General features: G+C 43.8%; 1 protein-coding gene across 1 annotated transcript; it reads right to left on the reverse strand.

Moving 5' to 3' along the window:
• Nucleotides 1-3,632: 3,632 nt before the first annotated feature.
• Nucleotides 3,633-7,129, reverse strand: LOC147249004 (uncharacterized). The gene is made up of 4 exons (XM_086179115.1): nt 6,614-7,129; nt 5,978-6,472; nt 4,309-5,782; nt 3,633-4,125 (listed from the first exon to the last, which is right to left on the reverse strand). Exons 1-3 carry the CDS (start codon nt 6,995-6,997, stop codon nt 4,412-4,414), a joined length of 2,250 nt encoding a protein of 749 aa, XP_086035241.1. The 5' UTR covers nt 6,998-7,129; the 3' UTR covers nt 3,633-4,125; nt 4,309-4,411.
• Between the last annotated feature and the right edge of the window lie 3,291 nt (nt 7,130-10,420).

Here is a 10,420-nt window from a genome sequence, read left to right on the forward strand (position 1 = left end):
ATTCTCTCCAGAGTGGTTTGCCACCGTGCGTCTGTCGAGAAGAGCCAGTGCTGCGACGCAGTCTCCCTGGAAGCCCGGCTGCGGCTGACAGGTTTGTCGCCCCTTGAGAGGCCAAGGTGAAGGAGTGAGCGAAGAACTTCACATGCAGGTATCCTGCTGACTGCATGACAACGATCATGTTGGACCCGTTGTCTGCCTCAACTACAAAGTTTTTTCCGCAATCCCCCACTTGTGTGCCGCTTTTGGAAGCAGGTTTACGATGTTTGCGCCAGTGTGACTTTTATGTGCGGCTCGTTTCTCCAATCCTCCGTGATAAGATGTGCGGTTACAGTCACGTGTGAATCAACTGCCCGCGACGTCCACGCATCACACGTTCATGCAACTCTTTGTGCTGTTCGTGAAGTCTCCTGAACCTCAATCTTAACTTCTCTGTGCAGTTTGGGAAGCGGTGTGTCGGTGACATAGGGTGGCCATACGTCCGGATTTAGGCCGGACAGTCCGGAATTTAAATGCCTTGTCCGGCGTCCTGTGCAGCCTCAAGCCGGACGCTTATTTGTCCTCCTTTTTGGAGTTGCACTTGAAGGAAACGCTGCAAATCATCCAATGATGTAAGACTTTCAGTGATTGGTTTAAAATATGATTGGCTAAAAGCGGTGTCACTCAATTCCCTGATTTCTCATTGGTTGAAAATGTAAACAAGCCGCCCCCTGTTCCCATGTGTTAGCCGCTATGTCGTCTTGTTTCTAAATGTTAGCACGCCGAAAAGACGGACCTCATTCAACGCGGAATGGTCAAAGGAGCTTACATTCATAAGCAAAAGTAGCAAAGACGATCTGATGTGTCGCTGTGATGTGGACGTCAGCACACGTGCTGGAGCGGTATCTGAAACTGTTTTCCAAAGCAGATGGACCACTTGTGAATCTCAGGAAGGTCAGCTCCTACATTTTCTCCATCCCATGCAGCAACGCACACACAGAACGAGTCTTCTCAATGATGGCATCTGCATGGAGAAACGAGAGGAATCGTCTGGATGTGGACAGCGTTAAAGCAGAGCTCCAAGTTTGTGTCAACTTCACCTTTCCCTGCACAAGCATGTACCAGAAGTTCCTTGGAAACAAAAAACTCTTGGATGCTGCCAGAAAAGGCCAGAAGTATTTCAGATAGAGGATCAATTATTTGGTGAGTACAATATTATCATCTTTTGTTTGTTACTTGTGTACTATATTTAATTAAACAAATATACACTTAACACTTGTAATGCAACATTTTGATTCTATGCATGGGCTTTATAGTTAAGAAAGGAACTTCTGCATGGGCTTTATGAAATGAATATGTACTAGATTTAAAACAATACAGATTTTTGAAGGTTGATAACAGTATTTTTGCTATGGTTTTAGTTGCAGTGCAGGCTTGGCTATGATGAACCTGAAGGTGCTGTTGTCTCCTGAGCTGCTGCAGCAGCTGAAGGTGGATTTTGCTGAGGGCTGAGGCCATAATAAAGAACAGGAAACTGAGAACAGGATACTGAGGACAAATCAGTTAAAATACAGGTGGACTGCTGCACTCACACATACATAAACACAAATATGTTACATTTTTTACACATTTTTCAGGTCGATATTCACCTGTTACATGGTGTTTTTTCTCAGTCTTTTGTTGTTTACATAAAACAAATGTTCTTTATGGTTGTTAAGACCTGGGATGTGTATTTTTTGCATTAATTAATTTATTTTTTATGTCAATTTAATGCCAAATATGCTTTCAAAACATGTGCACTTGAGGATTTTTACTTATTTAAGAACTGGAATGTATTTTTTTTAACATTTATTTATTTTTATGTAAATTTATTATTTGCACATTTCAGACCATACATGTTCTGCTGTTCTGGCACTGCACTTTGAATGATGAATGTATTGAATAAATTCAAATAGTGTGAACAAAGACCTTTCACCTTTCACTTACACACAGACATACATCATGATATATGATAGATAAAATTGTCTTGTGATGAACAGCGTACCTCAGAATCACTGTGGTATTGTAAATTATATTGTAGTGGGTAGTACACTAGAGTTGTATGTTGCGATTTTTCTTTTCTCACTAAATGCCGCAAAGTGTCCTCCTTTTTGGTGTTGTGGAAATGGCCACACGGCCTACGGTGACATCGCGCTGGGACGGAGTCACAGAGCAGGGCTCTAGCGTCTTTAGCATGTAGCCGAAGCCTTCGTTTTCCACAACAATTTAAGGCATGAATGTTTTCTTCTCCCCTTCCGCCCTTCGACTTCAACCCCCCCCCTTCCCATATGAAGACAGCAGCAGCATGTAGTTGACTGAATAATTGATGTTATGTCCAGCATTGAAACGTTTTTTTAATAATAATGATAAAAGATCCATACTTACCTGTATCGACACAGCGTCGTCACGTAAAATATCGCGATACTATGCTGAATGCCCCGCCCCCCCATGTCTTCGCCATGATATTTTTGCCATATCTTATAGTTCTCTGACCAGTGTGTAGACCCTCAAGTCCTCACAAATACATTATTTTTTGAAATGGGGGAACATCATAATAAATCTTTAAAAACAGAAATTAAAGGCTCAATTGCCACCACTCCTCCTGGGGTGGTTTTATACCTGATACTTCCCACCAGAATTTTAGAACTGAAGAAGCTTCTTGGATGAGAGGCAAAACGTCTTCACGAGTCCAGTTGCCTAGTTTGACCTTTTTTTGAGGATTCAAATGACAACATCTATACATTCTAGTCAGTCGGTGTTTTGCTGACATTTGCTACTCTACAACACAACAAACCACATAGGGTCAGATTTGGAATAGCAGTAATTAGAGATAATTCATGTGGTCCTACTCATTGGAAAATATTCCATAATGTTTTCACACTAACAATAGCAACAGAAACCTGTCAGAGGCTAAAGATTCTAACTTTAGCTAGCGAAGTTAGAGAACGTTAGCTTAGCTGTCCAGTAGAAAAATGGTGATCAACATGGCTTCTCAACCTGCTTGGACCACCTTAGAAATGCTGAACCAACACCCTGACCCTTGTTTTGCTCTTTGTCGGTCAATTGGAGAAATATTTTAGCAAAATTAGACAGTTTTTATGAGGGCCATTTTTTTGTTTCCATTAACACTGGGAGACAGCTATTAGATTTTAAGATCTGGGGACAAAGCGAGTATTTGTAGATTCCCATTTTTGCGCTGGAAAAAACAACCTACCGAACCACTTACCTGTTCATGATTAGAAAACAGAGAGCTATTAACAGTGTGAATTACAACATTTCAATTTAACAAAATTCTAATTTCATTTCGTCATAGAATTTTTTTCCATCTGACATTTATGCAGCTTTGCTGTATCTAAATTCGATGAAATTCTCCTTAATTTCTGACTCATCATACAGGCAAGCCTAGTTAAACCTCCAGAGTCGTTGCTCCAGAGTGTTCCACCGTGGTACCTGCCAACCAATCAACCCCATCAGTGTGAACTAATCACCCCAGGGCCAGAGTGGGCACACCAATGGAGATCCTTGTGTTCGAACATGGTGTTGAACAAACTGTGACTCGCACAGAAGTACAACAACTTAACACCACTTGGTTTAGGTCAGGCCTGATGTTCCTCTTAATTATGCCTCTCCAGGTCACTCCGTCATTGGCCACGTCAGTATTGAAGTCCCCCACTAGGACAATGGAGTCCTCAGTTGGGGGGCACAGAGCAACAAACACCACCCACTTCCATATGTTTGAAGGTAGAAAACAGGAATTACATCATGACTCCTTTATAATTAAACAATCCAATACAAAATGATGAATATCAGGGTTTTTTTTTTTATAAATAACAATTTACAAAATTCACATACATTCACAAACACTGAACTATTAATGGACATCGGACACCAAATGAAAAGTTCCATGTTGTCCTTCTGGTCAAAGATGAAGAAAATGGGGCCCTGACTTTGTCCCCTCCCCTTCGTTCCCCTCATATGTGGCCAGGTCAGGCCAGGTGTTGTCTCCCTCCATCTTTGGTATCCTGGGTTGGACTGTGAGCCCCAGGAAGAGGTGTCTGCTGGGCTCAGCTCCACAAAGGCCTGGTGAAAGTCCTCCATCACTGGTGCTTCCTTTTTTAGAAATGAAATACAATGGAAATTCATGAAGACAACCTTCTAATAATGATAATAGACCGGATCTGTTCTGGTTGTCACATACACATCTCAGCAGTCCAGTCCAAAAGGGGGAAATTAGGTAGATTATTCATTCAGACATATTCAAACTTTCACAGGTCCAGCCCTAAAATCTCTTACCTGGTCCTTTTAGTGAAGAGGTTTTCCATGTCCGTCTCTCTGAGCTGCCTCCCAGACCAGGACCCTTGAGCCTGCTGCAGGTGTTGAGCCAAAGCTCTCACAGCTAAAACAGGGTCCTGGGTTTCCTGAGACTTGGGACATGGCTGGAACTTTTCAGAAGCTCGATCTCCTTCTTCAGGTCGAGCAACTGTTTCCTGTGAGCAGAGGGTTTCACCTTCATCCTCTCTTGCTCTTGTCGAGCCTGGATTTGTGCCAGCCTCAACGCAGATGCTGCCTCAGCACGTTCGGCTTCCTTCAGCCGCGCTTCTCCGTGCTGATACATTTCAGCAGCCTCCTGGCTAAGTTTCTCCCCCTCCTTGGCTTTTTTCATGACCGCCAGGGCCATGTTTGTCACGCTCTCTTTCTCTCTGTCCAGCTCCTCTCTCTGTTGCTTCAGAGTCTCTCTCTCCTGTGCCACAACCATCTCCTTCTCTCTCAGCTCTTCAGCACGACGCCTCAGTCCCTCTTGTTCCTGTGCCACTCTGCTGGCCTCTTGTTCAGCCTTCTGACATCTTTCCTTTTCCTTGGCATGGAAGTTCTTCCAGTCTTCTGCCAGCTTCCTCTTCTCCTCTGCCCAGTCTTGCATCACTGTCCTGTACTCTTCTGTCACTTCTCCAAGCTGCTGCTCACTTTCACACAGCTGAGCTTTCACTTTTTCCAACTGGGCGGAGACATCGTTGCAGGTCTCACGCAGTTGTGTGTTGCTCTGGGCTGCCGACTCCTCAAGACACTTCACATTAGCCTTGTGTGTCATTTCCAAGACTTCTACGTCCTTTCTATGCTGCTGCTGGACACTCTGGAGCAACGTCTGGCTCTGGTCTCGCTCCAGTTGCAGAGCTTTTACCAGTTCCTCCAGCTGGAGGATACGAGCCTGATCCACTTGTCGCTGTTCAGTCAGTTCCGTGAGCTTCGACTGCATCAGCTGCTGTTGTTCTAACAGCTGCTGCAGATTGAAACAGCTTTGTCCTGGAACTGCTCCCTGGGCGTTCTTTCCTGTGGCAGGAGAGGCGTGATTGGTTGGGCTGGGTTGTTTGTGGTTGTTGAGGAAAGGAAGAGGCTTTGTTTGTTTGGCCGTGTGTGTGGAGGTCTCCTGGAGGAACTCTCCGGCATCGCTGGCAAGGAATTCTTCCAGCCGGTGTCTTGTATTGCGGGATCGAGTAGAGGTGTTGTGTCTTGGTGCTTTGTCTTGGCCGACAGTCTTCCGGCAGGGAACGATCCCTGCAGGGGTAGCAGGGGACTGACCAGGTCCACTTGTAGGGTTGTCATTTGACAGAGTCTTCTCTGAGCCACCCTGATTCCATTTTCCTGGCAGTTTTTCTTCATCCTTAAATAAACTATGAATGAACTCATCTGAAGCTGTCAGACTTTCAGATCCCTTCTGGTTGTTCGTAGCAGGCTTGTTGGGGCTCATCTGGAAGCCACTTCGTCCAGTATTCTGAAAATAAGTTAAAGAAGGACAATAAACACTCACTGCTTGAACAGACTGCATAAATATTATTTGTAACGAGTATATTTCACTTAAAGTACACTTCAATAAACGAGATGTTAGCGAGAACAAATAGGATGTTGCTTTTTCTCCAGGTATCTTTGTCTGTCTGCTAACATGGGGGTGTAAATGGGTCAGAATTACCGGGCGCAGCTGCCCTGGCAGATTCAGCTTGTCTTCTCCGTCCTCTCTCACTTGTCCTCTGGAGACCTCTGGCTTTGTTTGTTTGGCCGTGTGTGTGGAGGTCTCCTGGAGGAACTCTCTGGCATCGCTGGCAAGGAATTCTTCCAGTCGGTCTCTTTTGTTGAGGGATCGAGTGGAGGTGCTGGGTCTTGGTTCTTTGTCTTGGCTGAACACACTGTCATCATCCATCTTAAATCTGACAGTCTTCCGGCGGGGAAGGATCCCTGCAGGGGTTGCAGGGGACTGACCAGGTCCAGTTGTGGGGTTGTCGTTTGTCAGGGTCTTCTCTGAGCCACCCTGACTCCATTTTCCGTTTCCTGGTTCTGCTATTTTTTCATCATCCTTAAACAAATTATGAACAAACTCATCTAAGGATGATAGACTTTCAGATCCTTTGTTCTTGTCCTTCATAGCAGGCTTGTTGCTGCTCAGCTGGAAGCCATTTAATGCAGTATCCTGAAATTAATTAAATAATGTAAGTTAACAGTAATAACATAAAAAGAACTGTATTCTTTGTGTGTGTGTGTGTGTGTGTGTGTGTGTGTGTGTGTGTGTGTGTGTGTGTGTGTGTGTGTGTGTGTATGGGTCAGTAATTACCGGGCACTGCTTCACTGTCAGATTCTTCAGCTGAGGCTTGATTGTCTGCTGTTGTCCAGCAAAAACCTCTTCGGTTTTCTTCCCTCTGTCAGGGGTGGGTTGCTGGTGGGTGTGGATTAATGGACCCACATGTTCTCCCAGGCCTTGAGCCTTGTCCTTGAGGCCTGGCCTGTCAGCGCTGGCTGACTTGTCTTCCTGAGGCTGTTTCTTAAGGCTTTTGAAGACCTTCTGTTTCACGTGGCTTTCAGGTTTTGTGGACCTTGTGGAATTCTCATTCTCAGGTCGAGTGGAAGTGTTGGCTTTTGAACCTGAAACACGAAACAGCCTATCAAGTAATTCTTTATTGGGACCTCCAGGTCCTCTCTTCTTGCTGCCTTTGGACATGTTGAAACTTTGAATCAGTTGCCTTCAAAGTTGTGTGAGGAACTGTTGATCCTGCATTTCTGGATCCGTTGTCTCATACATGACATCACAACATCAGAGGTTTTGCTGTCACCTGCCAAGTCAGTCTGTGATGTCGTCTGTCATTTTTCTTCACTGACAAATCACTGCCAGTGATGAGTCAGCAAATTCTGACACAGATGTCTCACCGTTTTGGTGAAGTAATGCAGCGTTTTAAATAACGGAGTTGAAGCAGCAACTGATTTACTTTTTTTGGTCCCTTTTTCTCTCTCTTGATCCTCTGATGGTTTTGATAAACGCCAGTAAAGTTTCTCTTCGGTCTCTGACGTCCTCGACCCTGGAGTGCAGATCCAGGCTCCCTCTTCATCACTCTTACACAGTAAAACACATCTGAACAACTTTGTCTACAAAACAGTGAATTACCTCATGTCAGACAGTCATTCTGCGTGATGTGACTCAGGACATTACACACGTTTCCCAGCCACTCTTTTTATCAACTGTGATCCAATTCAGTTGCTGAAACACAGGAAGTCCAATGTGAGTGTGTGAAGGAAGCTTTAACACACTGTAATTAGTAGCTTTGTCTCTGATGCACTGTGATGGACCACCAGCTTCTTCTTCCATTCAATTGCTGCTGAGAACAGAAAGATGTTATTTCCCATTAAAGACTTCAGTTTGAATGGACGACATCCATGGAGTTTATTCTGGTCAAATAACACACACTGTAATTTCTTTGTTTCTGATGTGCTGTGGTGTTCCAAGTGTGTCGCCATGGCGTACCAGCAGGTGGCTGCATAGTCAAAGTGGCCTTGAGCAGGTTGAGAGACCTGAGTGACCACCAGATCCTTCACCAGACGGTGGGGCTCCAATGTCAAGTTTGAGTTCAAGCACCCTGACCCTTCACCTTTGACTATCGGAACTTTACCCCCCTGTTCAGACTCAAACTGCTCAGTTTGGTTTTTAACCTTTTGTGTCTTGAATTTGTGTTTTTTTATTTTGGCTCAAATCACAGAATATCAAGCAGTTGTGTTCGTGGTGTGTTCACAGTGATTGATTAATTTTTCATGTCATTGTCAGGTTATTTTGTAGATTTTACAACTATCAGAAGAATTGTTGTTTTTCCAGTCATTTCAGTTTCAGGAAATTCTTTTCTTGTATTCATTGAAAGATAAAAGAGTTTCGGTAAATAACCTTTTTTTCTGTGTTATTATGAAATGTTGTGTTTCGATTGATGATGTGATACATGAATGTAATCAATTTGTAATCAAGTCTATGTAAAAAAAATGAAGTTGTTGGGAACAAATGAAGGGCTCTGAATATTTGAAAAACACATCATCCATTTTTAATGTTCTGTTCTTTCCCAGGAGGACATTTTAATCCATTCATCTTCAATAAGAAACAATTTTTAAAATTAACATCTTTTTGTTTAGTTCAATCAAATCCATCCATTCATCCATTTTCATCCATCGTCATCTTCCGCTTATTCCTACACATTAAGGGTCGCGGGGGGGGTGGAGCCTATCCCAGCAGCCTTGAGGTGAGAGGCAGGGTTCACCCTGGACAGGTCACCAGTCCATCACAGGACCAACACTTAGAGACAGACAACCATTCACACTCTCAGTCACACCTACGGTCAATTTAGAGTATCAATCAGCCTCGTCCCCTCTTGATGTCTTTGGACTGTGGGAGGAAGCTGGAGTACCAGAGAGAACCCACGCAGGAACAGGGAGAACATGGAGACTTCACACAGAAAGATCCTTTGATGGAGCCGGGACTCGAACCAGGAACCTTCTTGCTGTGAGGCGACAGTGCTGACCACTGCACCACAGTGCTGCTTTTGATCAAATCCATATATCTATATATGAAAAGGCATCATTCAAAATAGGAAATTGTGCTTTCATTCAAATCTTAAAAACTCTTTCCATGGACATGAATAAACTGAGGTAAGTTATTTATTTTCATTGGTTCAAGCTTTAAGTTATGAAAACAAGATATGTTACACATTTAGAATCTGAAATGTTTTTAGGGCAAAAAGAAATGCAGGAACTTGTGTCGACAGGGAAACTCAATGTGTTCTTGTGGAGAAATAAAACCCGTTCAGTTAAAAGCAAATCCCAGAGTCCGCCGGAGTCTCTGGCTGCAACATAATCAGTCCCAAACTCTTTGTTCACACGATAAAATGCTTCTCCTTTGTCAAAGTGACGTCATTTGGTCTGGACAGAATGAGGGCCTGCAGTCTTGTTCATGCTGACCTCAAGAGTTCAGTGAAAAATCTTGAAAATGGCTTAGACAGGGATGCTTTCATGGAGTGTTTTCAGATTCAGCAAAAGCAGGATGTGGACAATCCCAGCTCCAAGATGAAACAAAGTGGCATTCAATATGTTGCCATGTCTCCTTTTGTTGTTCACACTTATTCTGCATCACAGCTGCAGATTCTTCATGAACCACAGAAGAAGAAGAATTGTTTGTTATACATGGATGCAACTGGCAGTTTAGTTGCAAAACCTCACCCCTCCAGCCAGTCAGTACTGAACTATGCAGTTTGTGCACCATGTCAGTCTACAACTAAAACTGTGGTTCCTGTGGCAGAAATGCTGACCTCAGATCAAAGTACTGCAACCTTTCCACACTGGCTGACTTGCCTGCGTCGAGACTACAAGCTGTTCAGGAAACACTTGAAGCCACAAAAAGTTGAAACTCATTTCAGTCGGGCCCTGATCCATGCAGTTGTTCAGGCGTTTAACCCTGTCAGCATTCAGGAGTATCTGCAGCTTTGTTTTCAGGTGTGCCAAGAGTGCAAATGACTGTGATACACCTCTGTGCTGCTCACATGCTTAAGCTCATGGGTATGAAACTGAGCAAAGTGCAATGCAGAAAAGAAATCGACCATTTTTTTCTGTACTGCTTTGCCCTTCTCCAAAAGGCCTCAGATTTTTGTGTGATCTTGTCCATTGTTAAGTCTGTAGTGTTGTTTTTTTCCTCAAGGACTGAGACAAAAGTGTGCCTGGAACATCTATCATTTTTCCTTGAATTTCCTCTCCCTTTTCCAACATAAAATAACAACATTCATGTCTATAGGTTCACGATGGCGTGTTCATTTTGCTGTACGTGAGTGATTTTGTTAATATTTGTTACGTAGGTTAGTGTGGTTAGATTTTTTTTTTTCTGTCCTGTGGGGGGTTGTTGCGGTGTTCCTCTTGGCACACTGTCTTAAGGTGGGGGGTGTTATGTCCCCTAGGGGCCTCTTGGGGTTGCTATAATGTTTTTCCTTAGCTGGACCTAATGTGGAACCTGGAACACCCCTGGCGCCTGCCTTTAAATGGGCCGCTCCCTCTTGCTCTCGTGGTCTTTCTTTGTCTCCTATTTGGTCCCTTGCGGTCACCCTGTTTTTAACCTCCCTCTGCT

This window comes from Aulostomus chinensis, chromosome 15 (assembly GCF_037954235.1).
Source record: "Aulostomus chinensis isolate RoL2024-O1b breed Wild chromosome 15, RoL_Achi_v1.0, whole genome shotgun sequence".
Lineage (NCBI taxonomy): Eukaryota > Metazoa > Chordata > Actinopteri > Syngnathiformes > Aulostomidae > Aulostomus > Aulostomus chinensis.

Coding starts and splice junctions, on each gene's coding strand:
- LOC147249004 (XM_086179115.1), bottom strand. CDS start 6,997: ATGTCCAAAGGCAGCAAGAAGAGAGGACCTGGAGGTCCCAATAAAGAA. Junction 6,473..6,613: donor TGACAGTGAAGCAGTGCCCG/GTAATTACTGAC, acceptor AATTAATTTCAG/GATACTGCATTAAATGGCTT. Junction 5,783..5,977: donor TGCCAGGGCAGCTGCGCCCG/GTAATTCTGACC, acceptor ACTTATTTTCAG/AATACTGGACGAAGTGGCTT.